Source organism: Phasianus colchicus, chromosome 3 (assembly GCF_987193195.1).
Source record: "Phasianus colchicus chromosome 3, bPhaCol1.hap1.1, whole genome shotgun sequence".
NCBI lineage: Eukaryota > Metazoa > Chordata > Aves > Galliformes > Phasianidae > Phasianus > Phasianus colchicus.
In genome coordinates, this window is record NC_143438.1 from 52641721 (window position 1) to 52666523 (window position 24803).

A 24803-nucleotide genomic window follows, 5' to 3' on the forward strand; every position below is an offset into this window, starting at 1 on the left:
TGGGGACTTGGCCTCTTAATATAGTGTGTTATGCACATATTTGGTATAAATACCACATATGTAGAAGATTGTGCAGCATGGCATAGAATGAGATTTTATTGGGAATAGAGTGGGATACAGGATACAGATCTGGTCACTTCATAGGGAAGAAGATGAAATCAAACTGGAAGGGGCACAAAGAAGAGACATAAGGATGACAAGAAGAACAAGATGTTTATCTCATGGCAGGAGATAAACTCCAGCAGAACTTGGCTTGTTGTACTCAGCAAAACAAAAGCTGAAAGGGAAGAGGAATGCTGCCTGTAATACATCAGAGGAACAAATCTCCAGGAGGGGAAAAGCTATTAAGCTAAAGGCCAACTCTGGCACGAGAACAAGGTGATTTAGACAGTCAAAGAATACATTTTACTGGAAATTAGAATAAGGCTCCTAGTCATTGAGAGCAATTGGATTCTGTAACAGCTTTCCAACAGGAGTAGAGCAAGCTAAAAATCCAACTGCTTTTCAAATGGAGCTTAGAAAATTTACAAAATGGGACTATATGATGCCTGTGATGGCAGGAAAAGGATTCGATGACCTCCTTAAGCTGCCTGGTATAAATGGTTTCATTCCAATTTAATTTTGGAATTCAGTTTGAAAGACAACTGTATCTATTATTTTTGTCTTGCTCATCAGTCAATAGGGTGGCACATGCCATGAAGCACTTGTCAGAATGCAGAAACTGTGAGAAGTAAACAGAAATCAGGACTAGTAAATTGGGATAATGAGAGAAAAGGAGGCAGATGCTGCTCTGCTCTGTACAGCAAGGTTTCTGCACCCATGCCAAAAGGTGAAGGGCTCTGAAGGTTACGAATGTTTGTCCTAAATCCATGTCATTGCTCTGCAACCTGCTCTCATCAACGTTTACTCATGCAAGGATCCCTTGTGATTGGAAAGGTGATGCCATAGGAGGATGCAAAAAATGAGAAGAAATACCACCACGCTCCCTAGGTTGTCAGGAAGTCAAAGGAGCAGCACAGAATGTTCATGGTCACTCCTTGGGGTACATCTTGCTACCCAAGAATTGGCATAATGCCTAAAGATATGCATAATGCTCCTTCCATTGCCACTATTCACTGAAACAACACTTGGCACCTTTCCATTTGTATTGCAATCCTTGAAATGCACTGGCAGGAAAGCTCAAGTTAGGTTCATTTGAAGCCCCTTCTGTTCTATGAGGACAGCAGGCAAAGGTCTTTAAACAAAAGTGAGTATGTGTGTGCAGTTCCCATGTAGCTGCATACTTGGAGCAAATCAATTTCAAGAAAGAACTAGTCCAGAAATATCTCCGAATGTAGTTTATGATTTTTGAGACAAATAGGATCCATTTCACTTGGGGTAAGTTTGTAAAGAGATCATTATCAATAATGTTCCCACTTCCTTCACTGTAACTTCACTACGGACAAATCAGAGCTCTCTGATTCTCACAGATCAAGGAATCTGTTGGATGTCTGCTGCACATGTCTTTAGCTCAGGAAGTGATCTAAGCAGCCTTAGAATTACAGTGCTATGCGTGTTACAAACCATGTGTTCAAGTCCTATCTCAGTCACAGGGCATGCACCCCTTCTTAAAACTCTCTATTAGCTTGTGACTCAGTTTCCAGACCTTTAAATTGTGTATAATTATTCTTCTTTTCTTTCGTCCTTCATATGACATGGCTATTTAATTAGAAACTGCCTGGTACAAGGTCTGCCTTATGTTATCTGCTTACCACCAACCACAACAGGGGCCCTCAGTTGTTGGCTGTGGCTGGTACTCCTAATAACAATTACCATTAATTATACCCCTGTACTTCCTGCGTAATATAGCATAACATAAAGGAGATGTGAAGAACTGAAGGGCTCTTCTCCCAAAACATTCAGTGATATTTTAAGTACACCGGAAATATGTTTCTAGGGTGGACTGGATTGTTTGTCTCAGGTTTTAGGAAGTGAACAGATGTAACAATTTTCTATAATTTGGTTTAGTGCAGATGCTGAAATGGGGCATTCACAATAAAATATATGCAGTATATGTAATTTCAGCTGGATCCTCTGGTGTTTTAAAGTAAAAATGTGTACCTGCAAGCTGTTTTATGGTTTCTCAGTCATAATTATCTCTGTTACACAGGCTGCTACAACTACAGCTCTTTCTTCATGTGCAAGCTTTTTAACAATGTCTTGACTATTTTGTGAATTTTGCAAGGCATGGTACTCTCCTTTTGCTTTGCTCAGAAGCCTGTTAAATTGTTTAATTTCTCTTTGCAGTAAATTTATGAAGTAATCAAATCAAAGAAGGTAGCAGCAGATAATCTATATGAGAAGCTCTTGTGCAAGACTAAAAAAGGGACCAGTTTAAGAATCTCTGTCTAGATAATTAACACATTAACAACTTTAGCTGCAAGTATCTGGTTTGACAATAGAAAGGAAGCATTCATCTACTGCAATTGCATTATTATATTATGACTGGAAGGAGACTGGAAATGAAGGTTAAAATTCTTAACAGCTGCTGCCTGGTGCATGCACTTGAAAGAGTCTGTTCTGCTGCCTGTGGCATTTCTCGAGGGACGTGGGAACTGATGAATGACAGAGATGCTAATACTGAAGTACCAGATATTTATGACATCGATATCTGAAAGTAGCCTTTGGTAGCTCAACAATTTGGCTACAGGACCTCAAAATAACTTACTAATGACCGCATCAGCTGACCTGACAGACAGACAGACACAGGAAGGCAAATGCTGTCTGTGTCTTTTAATACCATGTACATACCATTAGGGTTCCATTGGTCTTCTCCTCCGAGTACAAACAAGAAGTTTTCCACTTCCACGACACAATGATGTGCACTGTTATATGGCATAACTGTAAGCAAAGAGAGAGTTCTTTATCAGCTCAGGGCATGGATTCCATAAAAACTTCCAAAGGTAGAAAATACAACACCGTGATGGAATTTGTACAAAACAATAGAAGGCATCCACCCCAAGCATGTATGTCTGATGGATTAACAGCAGAAACAGATGCTTACTAGTAATTTCACATTATTTGATCTTGTAGATAATTGAATAAAGCAGGAATGCTGGCCCCTTGGTTCTCCCCACCTCACTCCCCCTCGCCCACATATATATGCTGCTCTAAAATGAATCTGTTAAAATGAGTGAAGTTGTCTGATATTTTCCTGGAATAAGCAGATGCTAGGGATCCTGGTATGCTAGGAAACATTATAAAAACCTCAGCCCAGCTTTGTTCTGTTGGTAATGTTTCCACAAGAAGAGTCAGTGTGTTCAGAAGCTTTCTATTACACAGCAATGAACAAGCTGCATTTCCATACAGTTTTAAGTTTTTAAATTAAGGTCCTGCTGATTTAATGCCTTTTCCAAATGTATACGCTTAATTTCCTGTACAATGTCATTAGCAGCACAATCACACATTTTCTTTTCATCTAATCAGGAAGCCCTTTGTTAACAAAGATCAAAACTGTGGCATTAGGTCTGCGGTATCCTTTCTTTTTGGAGGTACTGGAATTACTATAGACCAAACACAGTCACAATATTCTATTTTTTTCAACTTACATTTTCTATCATAAGTATTAAAACACAAAAATAAGGGCTTGTTTATACATAATATGCATATATTATTGTGCTGTGGCATACAGCACCATTGATGTTATATGGTAAATGAAAACTTAGGTAGCATTAGTTATCATACCACATATTGTAGTTTTGGCCCAGTGACACCAGTAGGAAAAATGATGTCCTTGTTCAGCTCATCATATGGGTACCTTAAATCTAGGTGAGGACAAATGGGGAGGTGATGTGCATGTACAGGCAGGGAACTTATTGCTTGACACGGATCAACAGAGCACTTAGGAAACCAGTGCAGTGGGAAATCAATATGACTCAGGGCCAGCTCTTACTTTGTGCTCTTTCGCCAATGCCAAAAAAAAAAAAAAAAAAAAAAAAAAAAGGCAGCCTATCTCACACTTGGATTATTTTGGTTGATATATCTCTCATTTCATTTGTTTTATTATCTTTTATTTTTCTCAGAATGCGGTTGTGCAGTACAGCATATGCAAATAAAAATAATAAGAAATGTGCACAGCTTTGTTATTTAGGACACATGTTCTTAAAGATCAAGTGGCCTCATTTAAGCTTCTTCCTGAAGTTTTTGCCAGGGCGATGATGAATAAGTAAGGTTCGTTTTTAGTAAAGGTCAAATATCATTTTCATAGAATGCACTCTTAAAAGTCATGTAAGTGAAGCAATTCTTAAATTGGGCAGCTAAATACAGTGGAAGATCACTAACTGTTGTTGTTACATGCAAACTTAACAAAACTGGAATGTAATGCTATACTAGGCAATGCCTAAGAATTTATACTACCTATAGATTCCCACAGTGGGATGAAAGAATGACAGAGATTTTTTATTTTCTTAGTACCCATGTTTTTCCCACTCATTAATCTCAAACATTTTCCCATCTTAAAATCTCTCAAACCCACTGAACTTCCCTGGATTTTGTGGAAACTTGTACTAAAGAATGAATCTGACTTCCCACAAGGAGTCAGCTGTCTCCCTTTGATGCCTTTGGGATCACTCCTCTCAAGAAGAGGTTCCCCAAGACCAGTCCACAGGGTCTTTAGTTCCCACCTTTCCCAGTGTGCTACAGTATTTTCAAATCAGGTCCAAGACAGAGGTTGAGTCAGGCTCTTCCTTCAGTCAATTTGAAGAGATGCAGTATTTATCAAAGACTTGTGTATAGACAGCACAGCTGCATATTTTTTGTGTGTTGTATTTCCATTTTTTGAAAATACTTTATTTATCCTCCTTATTGACACAAACAGGGCCAGCAGAGGAAGAAATTATATTGTAAGCTTTTCTGCTGTTTCCATGCATATAAACTATGCAATAAGACTCCCACACTTATGGCGATAATTAAAACTCAAAAACTAAGGGCTTAATCCCAGCTCCCACTTTACGCAATGGCAACGTTCCCACTGCTGGGGGACTGGGCCCAAATGACCTGAACTAACATCTGCAGCTCACAGGAAAGCCCCAGGGAGGCTTATCCAGGGCAGGAAGGTGGTATCTGGGCAACGCTGTCAGCCCCTGAGGGGAGTTTTTGCACTGAAATGGGGAAATCATCAACGTCACAGCCTTTCTCCTTGATCATTTTCAGGGTCCCTCACAATCATGAATTACACACAGAAATCAAAACTAGGGCGATTAACAAGACCGCTATAAAAGGAAAGCACCTGAAAACTTCTGCCATAAGCTATAATTCCTTATGAACACACATCTGTACAGGAGCTAACTTTCATAGATAGAGTCAAAATTACATGCTAGTGATCTTGCTAATTCAGTTTCTGGTAGTGACAGTCTTCACAAACTCCCTGAGCTTGCCAGGATATAACAGGAAGAATTTGGCCCATCACACACACTGCCCAGACTGCTGCTTCCATTATTTCTACATGAGCCTTTGTCTGCTGTTTTGCTTTAACCGTGTGAAAATCACATCCTCTCCTTTTTTCCATTTCCAGCCAGTGGAACACCTGCCTGCCCCGCAAAAAGGGTATTTGAAGAGAAGTTTGTACGCCATGCTCAAACAGAGCCCAGTGTGAGTTTTTAGCGTGTCAGTCAGTGAGTTAGAGGGAAAGGGTAAGGAGAAGCTAATCAGGATGAAATGAGATTAAAGGCTGTCTAATTTTACAGCAACTGTGATCCATCAGCCACTGTGAAAGTGACAGTGGAAATGAATGATGGAGACAGACAGGTGGGGCTGTACATTTCACTGATTTATCCTCAAATGCACTGGGCCTTATTTTATTGAGTGAACATGACCGCATTTATCATGACTGTCATCTAAACCCACTTCCCTCCATTTAAAAAGGTCACTTTACTAGGAGGGAGTAGGATAGAGGCACTTTCAAAACAGATTTAAAATTTAATAACACATGTTTATAATCCTGTGTGAGAATTCTCAACTTTATTAAAGTAAGATTTTAAAAGAAGAAGATAAGGCTATTAAACAGATGAAAAGATGAAAAAAAAAAAAAGCCATTGTCACCTGAGAAACATGCTCTGCTACCAAGGTGATTGGTGCCAGGGAACGACTTGAGACAGGCACATGTGGTTAGAAGTAGCAAGCAGAACCCACATCTCCTAAGCCCTCGCCCCTCACACACTTTCCAAAACTCTGGTAGTTTTGTGAATTCTCAGACCAACAGAAGAAACAAGTCCAAGCAGTCCTAGATAAGACAGTGGCCCAACCAGCCCTTTTCTCATGCAATTTAGACCCTCCCTAAGGTGTACGTATGTACAGGACGTATGGAAACAGGAACATTTTCCAGATTGCAACTAAACCACTGATCTACACTTGAGAATGATCTGGAAGGCAAAAGAGATGAATATAATGCTCATGAATCAAAAGCCTCTCAATCATGACAGCTGTGGTCAGCCAGATGCCATCACACTTCAAAGGCACCTCCAACTTTTGAATGGTGAGAATTTGAATGACATCTCTCACGTAGCCCACAAAAGTAATGTGTGCTGTTTGCCTTATCTAGTTTTATTTCGTTTCTGTCAAAAATTATACGTAGGTTGCTCCAAAAGTAATGCCTCCTGTTTATTTCCACAGAAACTACAACATATACAAGGAATACAGTAACTGTATTTGACAGAGCAAATATCCAGCTATAAAAATACTATTTTTCAACATTGTCACCATCACAAGCTATACATTTTTGCCAGCGATGAACAAGAGTCTGCATGCCAACTCATACAAATCTGCACCAGTGGAGGTGACCCACTGTTTTATAGCTGCTATGACAGTGTTGTTGCTAGGAAATTGCTGCCCACGCCATTCATATTTCACCAGCCCAAACAGATGGAAGTCAGAAGATGCCAAGTCTGGACTACACACTGGCTGTGGTAGGACAGTCCAGCCAAGACTGGCAATGTGCTTCAAACTGGTATGGGGCCTAGCATTACTGCATTCAAGGGAAAGGTTGCCTTCTTCTCTGGACAGATTCTGGAAGTTTGAGCCGTCAGCTTAGTCAGCATCACAGTGTAGTCGTCAGAGCTGATGGTTGGAAATCCAGAAGGATCACTTCTTTCCTATCCCCAAAGACATTGCACATCTTTTTATCCGCTGAGGGCTGTGTCTTGAATGGCGAATTCAGATGTCACCACTTCATGGGCTGCTGTTTTGACTCAACCTCACAGTGATGACATGACATCTCTTAATCAGTAACAATGTGATCCAGGAAACTGCCAATTTCAGCCTTGCATTGGTTCAAGAGATCCTCAAAAATTTGCATATGGTGTTCTTTCTGTTCCTTTGTGAGCAGTCATAGGACCTGGCACAAACTCTGCAATATTCTAACATCGACACAATTGTTTTCAATGCACTGAAGCTCTGTACGCAGTTCCGTGACTGCAATCTGCTGATTCACATGTATGAGCTGACTGAGACACTCTTCATTTTGTGACATGCATAGCTATCTGGAACGAAGCTTGTCTTTGACAATGCTGTCGCCACCGCTGAAATGCACCTCCCACCCTTCATTGTGCTCATGTTCACTTGTTAGCCTCCATAAACTTTCAACATGCATTATGATTGTCAAAGGGTGCCATTTTTTCCACATGGAAAAATCCAATGACACACCCTTCCTTCACAAGCACTTGCATGTCTGATGCTGTTCTGTCAGACTGCCCCTCTGCTGCCATCTGTAACGTGGCAACAACAGTTAACAGAATATTGGTGGGAAGGTTCAATCTCTCTTGCCATACCACCAACCTCTAGTGTTACAGGTCAACACAATAAAAGAGGGGGCATTACTTTCAGAGCAGCCCTTCTACATTTAGGAAACGATATCTGGTTGTTCTTAATAATTATCCAAGGGACACTGATTCCTCACTTTGATACTAACCAGCAGAGAAAGAGGGAAAACAGGAATGACATTTCTAGAGACAGAAAGAGAGATAAGCTCTGGTCCCAGGTGATCTGAAAGTTGTGATACAGCCCACAACCATGCCCCTGCTCTGCTAAAAACTTTCAGAAACTGCACTGGATTCTTCTATTCAAAGATTTTAAAAAAAAAATCCATAGATTTTTCACAACCCTGAAATGTTCAGCTGCATGGGATATAGGAGGTACTGTGATGAAAGCCAAGAAATCTCTTCCTAAGATGCTGCATAGCTTGAGCATAGCCCTTTCAAGACTCAGCACACACTGAAAAGTCATGGTTATCATCTCTAATGAACTGTGCAGATGATGCAAGAGAAGAGAGTGCTTCCAGGACCAGGATATCATTACCAGAAAATATAAGGAGGCAATAATGACCTTCCACAATATTAGCTGCCTAACTTGTTGGATGCATAATATTCAACAAATGCTGCTTGAAAACTGAGTCTTTCCACATCTCTCCAGAGGGCAGAGTAATGTGAGAAGATGTTCCATTCCCATACAGAAGGCACCTGCAAACTCACTGTAGGAGAATGTGATTTGCTCACAGCAGAAACATAACATTTTGTTTCTGATCCGCTCCCAGAAATGTTAGCCAGAGGACAGTTGGTTCAATTACTTGCTGTAAGGAGAGCAAGTAATAATGTTTGCCTTTTCTTTGGTTCATAAATCATTTGCATGAAGACTATACATTTCTACTGCATGTTACTTGTTATTACTCACCAAGAGGTTATATAAATAAATGCTAGAATTCCTCTGTGAATTGTTCACTTCAACTGTTAGTTATTTAATAACTGTGGGGAAAGACTGACCACAATAAGTACGAAATTCTAGCCTTGCTGAACTGACTTTTGAAAGCACCAGGTTCTCACCCACTGGTATTTTCGGCTCAAAAAATAATGAAAAAAATGTTAAAAGAGAAGAACAATGAAGAGTAAAAGGCAAATACCTCTGTTAACGTATCTGCAGTCAAACTGCACTTTGTCGTCTCAAATTCAAGCAAATAGTTGTTATGTATTTTTCCCAGTAGCAAGTCAGTGCCAGTCTGGAGCCTGAGCTTTACTCAGTATAGTCAGCTTGGGACAGTCCAACAGCAGTCATCAGGAGCAGAAATCCTAAGATGTGAGGCTAAAGCACTGTGCCTCGGTCACCTCCTAGGGCAACCACCTAGAATAGCTACGGTCCAGCTATAGCACAGAGAGCTCCACCAGCTCTGCTAGACATTTCCCAACCTCTTCATATCCACGCTAGTTCTGCATTAAATCCATTCAAACCGTTACAGATACAATGGGCAGAGGCCAACAGAGTTCATCCAGGACACAGCCTCTACTTAACTGAGATTGCAAGGGAACGAAGGTAAAATGAAAACCTAAATTTAAAATGTACCTTCAATTCGAAGTATTCATATAAGTACTAAAGAAAAAGTGATCTGAGCAGATGGAGGTTCCTGGAACAATTTACAACATAGCAAACGATATTTCATACTAATGAAGATATTTCATGTTCTGAATGTATTCCACAATAATGAAAATATTTTTCATTTAAATGTCAGGAGTTATTATTTTGATACATTCTTTGGAATAACATGAGACAGGCTTCTTCAGCAGGGTTCCCACTTTAATTGTTTTGATAGACAAATTTTTTCTTATGTGAGCATCTACAATAAGACATTTAAACCCATGTTGAGGCACCAGGCTAGGCAATTGTAGCATCAGGAACAGCTGGCATGCACAGCTCTCCTCAAAATAAATTGTTTTAAAGTTACTGAGATGCAGGTTCTAAGTATAGACCTGTCTACTTCCATGAGTAAAATTCACCCTATGGCAGAAAGCTTAACTGGGTTTTCAGAAGCACACATATTTGAGTATTTGCAAGAGCAAGTTTTACCCATATATTTTGAAAGCTGCAAGCGCATATTTGTATTTCATTTGAATAATAAAAATAAGGCAGCCCATTTGGATCAACAGTGTCTTGATCAAATAGGAAAATCCTGCATTTGCACATCAACACCAGTACCAAAGTCCTGGCACAATCGTCACTGTGCACGGCTAACCTATGCACACTCTGCAGTGCTTCCCCATTTTCTTCCCTAATGGAAATAACTCCTTTCAGCTGAGCTGCTGATGCAGTGCCTGAGAAGCCCATCTAAATGAATACACCCAACTTATCATGAAGCAGAGCAGTGGGATCTAATATATGATCCTATGGGAACATTAGAAATGACAGTTTTAGGAGCCATGAACAGCTCCTCTTGCTTTGTTATCCCCTATTCATGTGCCAACCTGCTGCCCAAGCCCATCCAGGTCCTCTCTAGAACTCTCCTGGCCTGGTGTCAGACAGCTTATCATGCCACACTTTTTGTCCACCATGCTGAGTTATGCAGTGTTACCTCGGTGACGGCTGTTTCCCAACAGAATATGCTGTATACCTACTAAGGCCTGGATTTATGGTCTCTAAAGTAGAGCCCGACATATATTACTGGGGAATGACATCTCGTCACATCATAATTGTCTCAGGATGAAACATTCATATGTGCCACTTCACACAACAAAATCTCCTCATGGAGGAAATGATGAATAGCCCCTGATGGGATAAAACCATGGCAGAGTTGCCAGAAAGCTCCAGAAAGAAATACTATTTTGTCCCGGAGGAGACACTGAGATCCTCTAAGATAGCTGCTCAAGGACATGCACCCCCTCTTCCAGCAGTACTACGGGAAAAAAGGCCTTCACCAGGAGCGGTGGGTTAAGGCCCAACTGCTTGTGTCCAGTTATATCCATTTGTGAGTCACTTTCTGTCTGACCCTAAGACATGCATATTCTCCTACTTCCCTCTGTAGCTATTATTCCAGAGTGACCACAAACATTCCATTCAGGAATCCTTTCAATGGTCACAGGAATGCTCCTAGTTCATCTTTAATGGACAAGCCACTCAGATAATTGGTGTTGAGGGCCACAGTTGGACTTACTGGCACTGACCAGCTTGAGGTCTCCACCAATACAACTGCCTGTGGGCCAAGGAGCCCCACTTCAGCCTGGGCACCCAGTTCTGGACTGCGTTATACAGTAGGTGTGCTCGCTTCCAGCCCCACCTCTGGCCCTGACTCCTGGATTGATCTCAGATCTATGCTGCAGGTAGTCAATGTCTTGGATGGATGCTGTGTAGGTACATGGTAGCTTGTCTCAAGTCCTATGGCCTCATCTCCTGGATGGAATTTGTTATGGGCTGTCCTCTTGGAGCCAGCAGCCCTCGCTGAACTCTGACTCATACCTGTAGGCAAAAACATTCCCATCTGAGCAAGGACTGCAGCCCAGGCTTTCTACAAATCCCTACTAATAGCATGAGAAAAACAGTACTTAAGAGTTGCCTGGAAGAAATGAATGCTCTCATCATCATCAAAATCAAGATGCCAGGAAATCAAGTGTTTTAGTGTTGACTCATTTTCATGTCAAACAGAAATTAATATAATTTATAACATTCATCTTGCTCAGGATGGACAAAAGAGCCTACTGTAAAATGCACTAAACACAGAAGGACACAATGGAATAAGTGCACACAAACTGAGGAGTGTTTTCTCCAAAAGAAATGAGATTTAAAATGTTTCCCTAGACCTCTCCCCACAGATGGAGTCCCAAGGAAGGCAAATAGCAGACCCATGAGTAATTCAGAGAAGGAAATTTGGTGTGTGTAGCAAAATTATGTAAAATTGGCTGAGACCACTTATTTTGTACATCTGTACAGAGAAAATGAAATGAGAACGCATACTAAAAAAAATATCCAGGAATAAATCTGGACTAAATTAATATGAGATTTCTTTTTCTTTCTATAATAACAGCACTGCTTTATATTTTCAGGAAAAAAAAAAATGCTGTTAAAAATGTGTTTTAATGCCTAATCATGAAGATAGGGACAATTCACTAGATATGAGCATTCATACCAGATATTTTGTTCCGTCAACTCAAAAAACTCTTTGTGAATTTAGAAATTTTCCAGACAGGAAACAGAAGCAAAACAATGTATCTTAAGGTTAAATACTGAGCTAAACAGCACAAGTAGCTGCTATTCAAATCAAGTGGTGTCAAAATTCACGGAGTGAACCATGTTCACACAGAACCATCAATAATTCACAAATCATATGCATGCATGGTCGTGGACTGAATAGGATAAAAAGTCAAGTTAATTTAACTACTATGTTGTTCAGGATTGGACATGTACATTATAGTAAATTAAAAATAATTGTTATAATTAACCACAAATACCTAAAAAATACATAGCTAAGTATCCTCAAGTGGCTTGCAATCTTTGTTGAAGATGCTTATTTGCAAGCTATTGTTCATGACTTTAACTTAATCTGGTGAAGGAAAGTGAGGATGAGACAAAAATCAAACCAGGACTGGCAACCATGGCTTGGACAAAGTCCTAGTGGAGCCTGGATGAAATTCAAGAAGAGAATGAAATTGAAAAGAACAAGGATAGGTTGGGTCATGTCAGAGGAGACGTGGCAAAGAGGTGGCACATCTACAAATACAGTAACACATACTGACCCACAGCCCCAGATCCTGGACTTTTGTCACCCCTTTCCTGTCAGCAAATCTTGGTGAAAGCTTGTGTTCTCTGCATTCCCTGGTTCCCAGGGCACTAAGCCTCCACTGTCTTTAATAATTGCCTTAAATCAAAAATCAGAGATGTCTTCAGCATATCTAAAAAAAAAGCCTAAGCAATGTGCCTGTTTCTCAGCACACCTTGAAAAAGCAAGATCAATTCATATCTACATAAACAATGAGCAGATGTGGGGTACTTAGGTTATGGACTACCAGTATGAAAGGCAGCAGTGCACAGCTCCTCCAGTACCTCTATATTTATGCCGATACAGCCTAACCCCGATACTTTCCAGTTGCCTATCTTGCTGAGGACTCAGTCATAAACTAGAGGCCCGCAGACAAAAGGGTGATGGAGCAAAACATGAGGCCATGAGGGGAAGGACTGATGTATCAGCAGCAGTGCAAGCCTGCATTAACCACCTGCCCCAGCACACATGGTACAAAACCATTTGATTGGACACCATTCAATACTGTGGTCCTGCACCTCTCACAGAACAGGCAATCCAGGGCTCCCTTCATGCCAACACAGTTTCTCCTTGGCACTCCTCAGTGAGCCCTTTCAAAGCAATAATCTGGTAGAAAAATAACACAGAAAACAAGAGAGGATAGTTTCATTTTGATTCAATGCCCTAAGCCAGCTCACTTGGGAGTTGAACAAGTTTCAGCACTGATATGAAGAAGACAGGAACATGGGATGGGGTTTGGGTATAAAGAAACTTCAAAAAACAGCAACAGCTTAACACACCATGAACCATAGCCCCCATGGAGGGGATGGGGCTGCCCCATGAATGAACTACACAATGCTAAAAAAGACTTCAGATTACAATAGGCAGCTTCACTTCTGAAGAGACAGGACTTCGTCCCTGCCTGTGCCCCACTCTTTCTGTGGTGCTAGGCGAGTCCCTAAAGCTAACTGTCCACAGCTACCCACTTCACCTATTCTGAGAACAACCACTGCGTGTGTCTGACCCCTGTGTCAGACATGCCAGAGCGGTCTGTGTGTGCTGTTGTAACTGAAGCAGACTGGAGAGACATTCAGGAAAGCAAGGTCTGAAGGGGTCCTGAAATGGGCCCCTCAAAGTAAAGGATACCTCTGACTTGGATCTCACTGCACCTCTGTTCCTTAACTGCAAAATTCTAACAGTGACTGACTATGCTCTTCACAAAGAGAATGTGGCAAAATACACTAACAAATGCCAATGAAGCAGTCAGACCCTGCTGTTGTGAACACTGAGAAGAAAACCTTGGGGAAAAATTCCGTCTTTGGAAAAAGATTTTAGTCATGTATGATAGACTGGATCTACTTGCTGAACAACGGAGAGAGAATACTGTGAGCAGAAATTCAGCACAGTCCTTTCTGTACACTGACACGACAAAGAATAGCACGTGTTATCAGTAGAGATTGTATCTTAATGCTTAAGCAAACTGAGGCCAAATTAAGGTTGCAGAAGCAGCTTAATTCTCATATTTCCCAATTCAGAGGGCTTGATGTCACCAGCTTTCTAATGTTCTTTTCAAGTGACCTGTGCTCAGCACAACTCATCTGTGTGTGATACGCTCTTGGTTTGATAGACAGCTGAGTGGCTTCTGTACCCCGCAGCTGCTCCAGCATTTCTGGATCACACATCTCAGGGCTGCAGAGTCCAAAGCACATCGAGTTCATGGCAAGAGTTGCAGGAGTCCTCCTCATCCTGTCGCATTTCTTCCTTGCCCTTCTCTCTTCCAGCCGGTAGTTGTATGCTAAGCCACTAGATGGTGTGCGCTATTCTCGCCTTCCCCCTCCCCCTGGAAAAGCATTTCCATCATATTTTGGCTTTACGTTTCACAGCCAACCAAAAACAAAGAGGTGAAATGCAGCACAAAAAAAGACATAGCTTCCTCCCAGCCAGTTAACTTCTGTTTGTTCCTCACATTCAGTGTGAAAAGGAGGAAATCACACGCAGCACAGACAAAAAACAAAAAACCAAAAAACCAACTCAATAAATGCTTTGCGCATTGATCCTGCTGGATGCTGAGCCCCTCCATCTCCACTAGCTATGTTGGGCTATGGGAGTGCTCAGGTTCTGGCACGGTTTTCAGTCATACCTGCTTTGCCTTGTCTTGACTCAGCTCCCCGAACCCAGAATGCAATGAGAATCACTCAGCGATTTCGCTGGCAGTCCACACACATCTGCTTTTTTCCTCCACACACCAGTCCCAGTGAAATACAGCAGGCATAGTTCCCTTCCCTGCCAATACATTGCCAAATCTCTCAACCTCTCTCTCTTCTAATAATGATCTGGAAGCAACACGCTTGCTTTTGACAAAAGAGTGCTTTCTCATTATAGGAGTAGGGAAGGGGAAAGAGGCTCTGTGAGACAAAAAAATAACCTAGAGAACCTCTCCAAGACAGTTCTTTCATCTATTCCAGAGGAAACACAGGGCTGTCTTCAAGGCTAATCCCAAACTGGATTGCATCAGGGCAAACCATAATTACAGCTATCGTCTCAGCTCCCTGAAGAGGTGATGTACAGAGGTATACAGCATCATCCATCCCAGTAACACTAATTATTATCAAACCTGCAAGTCAAATACAACTGAGCACTCCTTCCCAACATCCAGCTTTCTTCCAGCCTCCCATGAAAGGCAGGTATTTCAGATCACTTCCATAGCACTCTGTCCCAGACCTGCCCTTCAATTCCTCTTCCTTTTCTAAGTGGTCAAGAGAAGGGGAGCAAAAAAACAGAATCGTTTTGAAGCTGGTCTTTTCTTTTTCATCCTCTCCCACTCAGCAATGAAAAGCCACTCGTACGAGAGGGCACGAGGGGATTCCCACCACAGAGCTGCACCATAGACTGGGGTAAGCACACCCCCAATTCTTCTTGCATGCATCATTATGGGTCATTAACACAGACCAATTTGTTTTGATGTGTTCACAGTCTCCATAAAATTACTAAAGATAGAATATAATCCCAAATACAGTGCACCTGCTCATGTGTATTCAGATGGACGTTGTTGGTCCACATCTGGTTAAAATAAATGTGTTTTTACAAAAACGATGCAAAAAATTTTCATCCACATATCAGCTGGGCAGCAGCCACTGCTTGTGGCCTCCGAGAATTAAAAAAGCCACTGGCTCAAACTACCTTAAAACACTGGTTAGAATTGCTCAGAAGAGCACCTTTTACCTCACATTTGTAACCACCTAGGAACTCGAGCACTAGCATGTGCTGTGGCTCAACTAGTGGCTGCTGCCTTGAAGAAAAATTGGTGAATTGGATCTCCTGCAATCCTTTGATTATAATAAATTACAAAGGTTTTAGACTCAAACAAACAAACAAACAAAAAATCCACTGATAACAAACAAGCAGTTATAGCAAATACCTACAACATGAGCTGGTGAAATCAGCCTATTTTTCATGCCAGCATACTTCATTTGCACACCATACGACTGAAATTTTGCACTGACTGTAGAGACCCCATGAAACAGAGTGGTGTTTCTACTAAAGAAATACCTTTACTATCCAAAAAGTTCTTAAAGCTGACCTTCAGACTTTGAGTCTGGTAAGACAGTACCATATAATCAGCTATATATAGGCTTTCAAATCTTAAGTTCTTCTATTTGCTTTATTTTCGAACATAATAATTTTTTGGTACTCTGTAATAGGTAAAGCCTGTGAGTAATTACAAAAAGACATTCAATTCTAATGCAGTACATAAGGTTCATACACACAATTTCAATGAACGTACTTCACAGTACTCATGAACGTATTCATGGTACGAGTTGCTGATAACCCAAAACGTTTCTAAAAACTGCAGTCCATACCTCTAACTGCAGGACACTACAGATGCTTGACGCTCCTTCAATTGACTTTCAATTTACTTTTAATTTTCAACCGTGAGATCCAACCCTCCCATTTCAAAAACAATCAGCCAAATCACGAAGCTTTGTCTTAATACATAAATGTGCAAGATCGGAGATAAAACTCTTGGCAATGCTGCTAATTTTACTCAGCAGGAACTTCCTTGAAAGAATCAGAATCAGGCACTCAGGCTTTCTTTAGGCTCACGACAAAGGCAGCATTATTGCTGCTCTGAGTGGGAACACTCCCAGGGTAGAACTGTGAGTACTGAAATTGTTGCAGTACAGTTCAGTGATACCTGAAGAAATTCTGTGACTTAGCTCAAACTAGTGCACTCTCAGGTTTTCCTTTGTTTCAGAAGTTGCAGTGGGTCCAGGGCCTGAGTTTAATTAATAGGTGCTGTATCCACATGCTATAAAGGCACATAGGAACAATCAACATGGTCAAATCAAATCCTCGTCTCCAGATTTTTAGTATCTGTCTGTGGGCTGCTCCGAATCATTTTTAAGTACATTTCATCCACAGATTTCATGAAGCAGTATAAATTTGATGCATGCAGTTCACTTTTCTTATCTCTTAAAGCTTAGACTGTCTTGAGCTTGTGCTTTTTCCTGGTAATTTTGCACCAGTCCCTGCTGCCTACCCAGAACAGTTCTAGCTGGGGACTGAGAAGATGGCTCTGGTGTCCGCCTTCCCTGGGCAGCAGAAAACCAACCAAAGTCAGTGACTAGTTCATCACACCTGCACTCTTAATGGAGATTCCTTGTACCCAGAGTGTGTGCACTCACAAATCTTGCAGTAGTTTGGCGCTACATTTACAGCTATGTTTCCGTGAGGAAGAAGAGACTTTCCAGTCCTTTGCTAAACCAGAAGTGGGATTCCAGCCCACAAGCATCCATGGGCAGCTCCAGTACCCTGCTAAACATCCCGCCTGCTGGAGCCTTCTACCAAGCACCAGGGATGAACTCAGGACTCTGGGGTTCAAACTTCGTGGGCTGCAAAAATTAACTAGTGACTTCAGAAGCAGAGGCAAATAACTGTGATGTTATATGGTTAAATGGCCAGCTCTGAAGGATTTTTTTTTTTTTTTTTTTTTTGTGAAAATCAATAGATGCTGGTAGATCAATAGGAGTTTTCTGTATAAAAACATTTTCTCCTTAAACAGCAAGCTTAGCATTATTCAAACAAATTATTTTGTTATTTAAAGACGTATCTTCACATCTGTAGAACACTGCCGTTTCATGCCTGTGTAAAGCTAGAGGACCTTAAGGAACTGGTTATTTTCTCTAAGGACATCAGTTTTTTTCCCAATATTAAAATTTTCCAGGGAAAGCCCTCAAGTGGCTGAGGCTGCTTCAGGAGTGCACTGGTGGTGTTCTCCTGGGGGCAAACCCTTTCCATGGTAGCCATCCTCTGCTAGGAGAAGCCAGATCGTTAAAATGAAGCGACTGAGGCCAAATCATTTCTCCAGGAGAAGGGTTTTACTGTTGTTGTAAATCTTTGCAGTTAAGAAAAATCAAACTTCTTAGTGTTCAAATGATCCTTTCCTCCTGGTTGTCCTGGAGAGTACCCATGAGCTAACAAGAGAATAGTGGCTCCAACTTTGTTGAGGGAAACTGAACCTGGTACAGAAAGCCCCTGAAATGTGTTAACAAGACCTAGGATGGAGGCTCAAGCACTGCACATAAGCCCTTATACAGGACTCTTCCCTGGACATAGCTTCCTTGGAGCAGAAGTTAATGGGAGCCACTAAATGCACAGTTGATTACAGCAGTTGTGATTCTGCTGAATAAAACTAAGTGTAAATGAGCCTGTGCAGATATCAGCCATCCTTCTGGGAGATGAGGGCTGCATGGGGGGCTAGCCAGAACAGTGGGCTGTGAACACCACGTGTCACCCAGCTCTGTACTGCCTGCCATGGCTCCTAACATGACTTCACTTTTCTGGAGACAGCATACAGATAATCTCTGTCCTATGATAATGCACAGTCATATAGAGATGTTTACAGTCAGTACTTTATAAAGTACTTAAGCATGTATTTAAACACGCTGCTGAACATCAGTGTGATTAATACTTTGCTGAATTAGAGATATGATACGCATACATTTTTCTGCTGTTGTAATTTTTCATTATATAGCCTTATAAGCTGGCCATAAAGATTTCCTTTCAGTTCTGCATCCAGCAAATGAGTAAATTTGGGAGTCAAATTCCGTGTTAGTTATGCCCACACAATGCCTTACACGTGCATGAGGGCAAAAAACCACTCCATGACCTTTAATTGGACTTCTTTTCTGTTACTCTTTAACGATTCATCTAGAAAAAAAAAAAACAAAACTGGTTCTTTCTCATCTGGTAACTGTTTGACATCCTTTTCATGTCAGTGCAATCAGAAAAGTATCTTCTACATAAGGTGTATATGCTAGTTAAGCTGTGCACATAGAGCAGCTGTAATTCCTGACCATCGGCAAGATGGTGAGTCAAGATCACACTCATACATTCTGTTCTCCTTTGCTCTGAAGGGAAAGATAGGAAGAGTAGAAAGGCAGCTATTACACTATTTATCATGATAATTCCATGAAAATCTATTTTAACAACTTCTATTAATGTCATTTCCTGAGCCTTCCCACCTGAAAGTGATACACACGTAGGTCTTTCTGTCTTTGTCCTTTCCTGTTTAGCCCAAGGAGCATTTACCATCTCCTAGTTTCATGTTTTGGAGCCATACCTTCTCTTTTTTTTAAAAAAAAATGGAACCTCAAAGTAGTGGTCTACCTTTATACATTAAGGTGCTGGTTACTGCCATCACTTCAAAACAGTCACTTCACTCACATTTATTCTGCTTTTACACACAAGAAAACAAGCTTGATTTCGTTAGCAGTTTTAGCTGTAGCCATCTCAGAGTTGAATGCTTTTTTCCCCAAAATTTAAAGTTAAAATTGCATGCAGTGAAAACTGTATTTAATTGTAACAAAAGAGGAATTTTTAGATTCAGTCACTGAGAGCTACAGGCTCACATCAGATGCTGTTAGCCATGGGTGTTTGCTGAACCCTTACAGCATCTGGGTAGGCTCACCTGGGGTCAGAGGTAGCATTCATGAGGCAGAACAGAAGCCAGTTCCCCCTCACTGTCCCTCTCAGCACATCCCATGGGTCCCTCTGGGCTGCCCAGTTTGCTCCCCACTCACAGGCCTCACATGGATGCTGCCTGCTGCTGAGCACCTGAAACCAGCTGCCCCTCTGTGCTGAAAATACAGCTCCTGCCATGCACTACACTACAGACAAAACCAGCCCATGTTGGACTTTTTCTGCTTGCCCCAGACCAACATCACCTAATTAGGCTGTGCACCCACCCACACAATTAATTTGTTTTCCCTAAAAGGTTAAGGCCAAGTCAGGATTTGTACCTTTCCTAGTACTCAGTCTGGCTTGCAGCAATGGAGTTTCCACCATTTCCCATGGGGGATTATTCCACAACCTAATAGATCTCAATGTCAGGAAGTTTTTTCCTGATACTCAGCCATAATTCATATCCATGAATTATGAGCTACTGTCGACATCACACCCATTGAGGCATTCCTAGAGCCTGCTTCATTTAAAATTATATGCTCTAGTTATGCAGGGTTTCTGTGTACTAGGGCAAAATGCTTTTTCTGCAGGTTAATTCATTACTATTCAATTTGTTAACACTTTTTTTTTTTTTTCCTCAGTATGAACAGTCGTTTTGCAGTTGCATACCCTATAGAAGCACAATCTTCATTTGGGAGTAGAATCACAATATATAAATGTGATAGAACAACATACCAAAAACCATCCCTGTAAAGACATATTAGTCTGTTCTTGCAGGTACTTACTCCAGCATTCAGTTAAATGAAAACAGTAGCTCATACAACACCTGGCATGAGACAGAAAGCTAAGAAAAAAAAAATCCATAATATATTTTATTTCTGTCCTCAACAGAGGGAGGGTATAGGGGTAGGGAAGGGAGGAGGGATAGGGAAGGAAAGGAAGAAAGAAAGGTGTGAGAAAATAGAGAAAAACTGAGAAGAGAACAGCCTCCTACAAATGGTAAGAGACCACAGTGCAATACAGCACATACAACAGTGAAAATAAACTTGAGGATACAAAATGTGCACCTCTCCCCACTAACAGTAGTAGGAAACTGAGAAAAATAAGGTAGGTTTCTGAAATCTGTATTGCAAACAATTGGAAACCAAACTTCTTGGAAGGAAACTCTCTTTTGTTTTAGGAAGATTTGAGAGGAGAATATTTATAAAGTGTGTTATCAATTTCTCAAGAAGCCAGAGGATTTCTATGAGAATTGTTTATGATTACATTTTGCCCAGCTAGTGGTGCTTTGCCATCCTGTTTGCATCCCATTTGTACATAAATAAAATGTCACATTAGATACTAGAAAAGAGATTGCTATCTGAAGTAAGCAACTAGGAAGACTACAGATTTCATTTTCATCTGCATACATGCCTGGTTCCCACTAACGCTACATAAATCCCAGTGCAACTAGATGAGAATAAACACATACATTTTACCTGAAATCATCTAACAAGCAGAAAGCTATGTTTACAGTAAGCACTAAATTCACCCAACGCCATGCAATTTTGCATGGACGCTATCTATTCCAGAGAGCCAGTTTTTAGAGACACTGGCCAAATAGTGTTAAGTGACCTACAGAGAGCTGGTGAGAACATTTTTGGTGATATTTCCTTTCACTGGAAATCATTTGACTTTACTAAAAACTACATCTAGCCAAATGGGGCATCTGCTTTGAATGGATGCCAGGCCAACATAGCTTTCAGTCCCTAATCTGCTTGGTCAACGCTGTGTGTGTTTACAGCAGACACAAGATCCTCATGGGCTGAGATAACTTGAAATGCTGAAGATCCTCTAAGGCTACATTAAGTCTAAGCACCTATGTTATGTCACTCTCTTGGGTTTGCTGGGAAAGGCATGGCAACTTCTTTGGAGCTATGTTGCTTCTGATCCACAACTAGCTTTGCACAAATTGTGGACAAAGCTATGAAACATCCACTGGGACATATATGAGGGACTCAAATTAAAGAAATTATACCCTGACTTGGGAAAAGCAGGGTAATGCAGAAACTTGAACTTCAGTTGCCTGCCTTTTCTCTGTGCTACAGAAAGCGTTGGTATGAGAAGGGACATTCTAATACAACTACAGTATCACAAAAACATTTTAGAGAACGTTTTCATTTTGCCTTGGAACAAAGCTGTAGAAGTTGCTGCAAAATCAAACTCATTCTCAAGTGATCTGTACAGATGAGCAACTGAAGTTGAAATAGGAGGTAGAAAAAGGTAAGTTCTACAAAACAGGAGGAAGGTTTTGAGTCAAAGATTTAAATATACCTGCTAGGATACAGCAGAGACCGGCATCTCTAGAGATCAGCAGCTTTCTTTGCAAGATGTCTACAGAGAAGCACAGAACCACATCAGCAACCACTGTGCAAATGACGCATCTGGTATTTCACCTGTCCTACACCTGCCAACTTCTTACCTGGACCAGCCCACACCTCACCTCTGCACTGTTTTGGCCTCTGCCTAAGAACATTTAGGAACAGGTTTGTATCTACAAACAGTCCTGGCTGAACACAAGTACTCAGCAGAACATTCAGGTAAGACTTTTTGACTTGAAAGTAACTGCTTGTGGAGCTTCTGAGGATGAAGATGAGTATTTTCAGGCAGGACTGTATATGCAAAAGAAAATCAACATCCTGAAAGTTATCTTTGCATACGCAAAAGAAAATGAAAAATTTCATACATCTGGGTTTTCAGAAAGGTAGGTGGCGTTCAGAAGTCTGTAACAAATGGCAGAAGGCAGCCAAGAAAAACTGAGAGACTGTTGAGGGCTTCAGCACAAACAGACTGAATCCAGCCTTAATAAAGCCTAGTAACGTTAGTATGGCTGGCCATTTCAAAGACACTGTGTAGAAAGACATAAAGGAATTGAGAATATAGGAAGAGAAAGGTGTCCACTACCTATGATACACCATACTTATTATTAAAGTGGGGAATATACAGAATAATCTGCTTTTATGAGTAAGTAGAAAGCCTCAATTGAAATTGTTTTAAAAAATGTGAATAATTTATATTAGCCCTTCATTCTCTGAGGGTTTCAGCTGAAAGAAGGCAAAATGAACTTAACAGGCTGCTTGGTCAAGCCAAGCACAGAGAATGGAAGTTATCACAAGATACAAGCCAAATAACACTCGTGTGTAAAAGCAGAAGCTAATAACATTGTAATCAAAAAGAAAAATACATGGAAAGAGGGCTGACATTTCTTGAGAGTTATCTCAAACAGTAATGCACAAGAAAATAATATTTAACAAATACAGTATTCACTGTGAGAACATGCTACATTTTCATTCATTCTTAAAGCTCTGCCTTGCTCTTAGATATGCAGGCATGCATCATTAATGGCACTTGCATGGTTGAATTCCCATGCATCATCCTCGGAACAGAAGTTGTGGATACCTCTAACACACAAAAAAAATTCTGTACTATACTGCAGTTTCTCACTACTATATTCTCACTCTTCCACATGTGAAAACATGTAGCTTATTGGCAGTGTGCCTGACTGCATTGAATAGGTCTCCAGAATCCAGTGTTGGATAGTTGCACCAGTCAGTCAGCATTTCTTTTTATGACTCCCTTGCCTACTGTGACCTTACTTTCCAGTTTTATAACTCCTTAAAAGGGGTTAAACAGAAGGATAAGAAATACAGATGGAATTTATGTTTAAAATTAGCTTTTAATGCAACCAGAGTACTTGCCTAAGAAAGAGAATAAATAGGAGCATGTGGATATGTGTATACATACTTGCACAACTTCTACATATACCTACCACAATTACTGAATTTGCCTAGTAGGTAATATCAAGACTTCTGCCTTAGTAATACACTAATGCTTGTTCAAGCTTTTCAATGCAGTGGTGAAACCATCCTTGATACAGCACTAAAGCAGAAACTGCAGCATTCTAGACTGCTGGATAAATGAACTAAGAGGGAAGAAATTTATCAGGGCTGCTGAGAGCTGTTCATCAAGACACATTTTTGATTTACATGAGTATGTACTATTCTCACAAGTGATGAAAAAGAAATTATAACTGGCACGTGTCAAGAGATTTAACTTGTCCATCTAACTCTACTCACTTCTTGCAAATACCACTTCTTTTATTCAATCTACAAATTGATTAGAGGTAAATTGAAGGAGGAAAGCTTTGCTTCTAACACACTAACATTCTTCTAGAAAGTAAAAGTTCTACACTGAATTCAATTACTTAGAAGAAGTAAAAACATCCAACAGCACAGTATCTGCTAGGCATACAGTAGTATTTAAACTGACATTAATGCCTTTGAAAACTTCTCCTAAGAACTTGTGATGTAAGCATATAGATTATACTGCCTTTTTTGTAGATGACCAATCTGGAAAAGAAAATATGGCGGAGTTTTTTTTTTTTTTAGGGAAAACTGGTTAAGACACATGAAGTACCAACAAGCTGCAGTGCCAAAGCCATTTCAGAAAACAGTGGAGCAAGGGCTTTGTTATTAACTTACCCAGGAAGGACGGGGTACTGTTCTGTACAGGAAAGGCTGACACAATTAAGTGTCACAGAACTGCCAGCAGAAACAGAAAGGAAAGAAATACCCCTTATCCCCTATCCTAGCAGAAAAAATGCAGGCTGGGACAGAGAGTGACCCAGGCTTTCTGATGCTGACAATGACATGAAGCAAACCATTTTTTCTTCTTCTCACATGACTTCTCTGTTGGTAAAAATGAATAAATAATGTCTGTGCACTTCTGAAAGGTTTTGTAGAACCACCAGTAAATTGTAGGTTGACACTCAGAATGCTGCTACTGAAGTTGGAGGACTGCACTGTCACAAAAAGCACTGAAGGAAAATTTAGAAGTCAAAATGACAGAAATAAAAGATATGCTGGATGCTAACCAAGATACCTGAAGTAGAAGTTGCCTCATGTGAAAACGAAAACACAGCTAATATGGGGAAGGAAGATGCACTCACAAAGGAGCACAGAAAGGTTACTGGCTGCTAGTCGTGTTCATCAGACAGAGGCAGACAAGCAATTGACAACTTCCTGATATTGTGTGATTGCTGCTGGCATGGAAGAGAGAGATGGAGAAGGATATCAAAGTTCTGATTCATTATTTGTCCTTCCAGACTGATCAAATACAACAGACTGAAGCAGACCTAGAAAAGAGCAGGAAGTTCACAGAAATTCGAGAGTTAAAATCAGGTTAAGGCTATCTAGGTGACTAGGAAGGAGGTGCTGGTTATCCCAGTAAAACTCTTTACTCCAGTGACCTTTTATGCATTTCCTTGTCTTCCCTACCC

At 40.8% G+C, this 24803-nt stretch overlaps 1 protein-coding gene across 3 annotated transcripts in view; it reads right to left on the reverse strand.

Moving 5' to 3' along the window:
- KLHL14 (kelch like family member 14) overlaps positions 1 to 24803 on the reverse strand; it is a 61045-nt gene that overhangs the window by 14182 nt on the left and 22060 nt on the right. For all 3 annotated transcript variants that reach the window (XM_090137511.1, XM_031612789.2, XM_090137510.1), the window contains exon 4: positions 2791 to 2880. In XM_090137511.1, coding sequence (XP_089993637.1) covers positions 2791 to 2880 — 90 coding nt within the window. The remainder of the gene's footprint in view (positions 1 to 2790; positions 2881 to 24803) is intronic.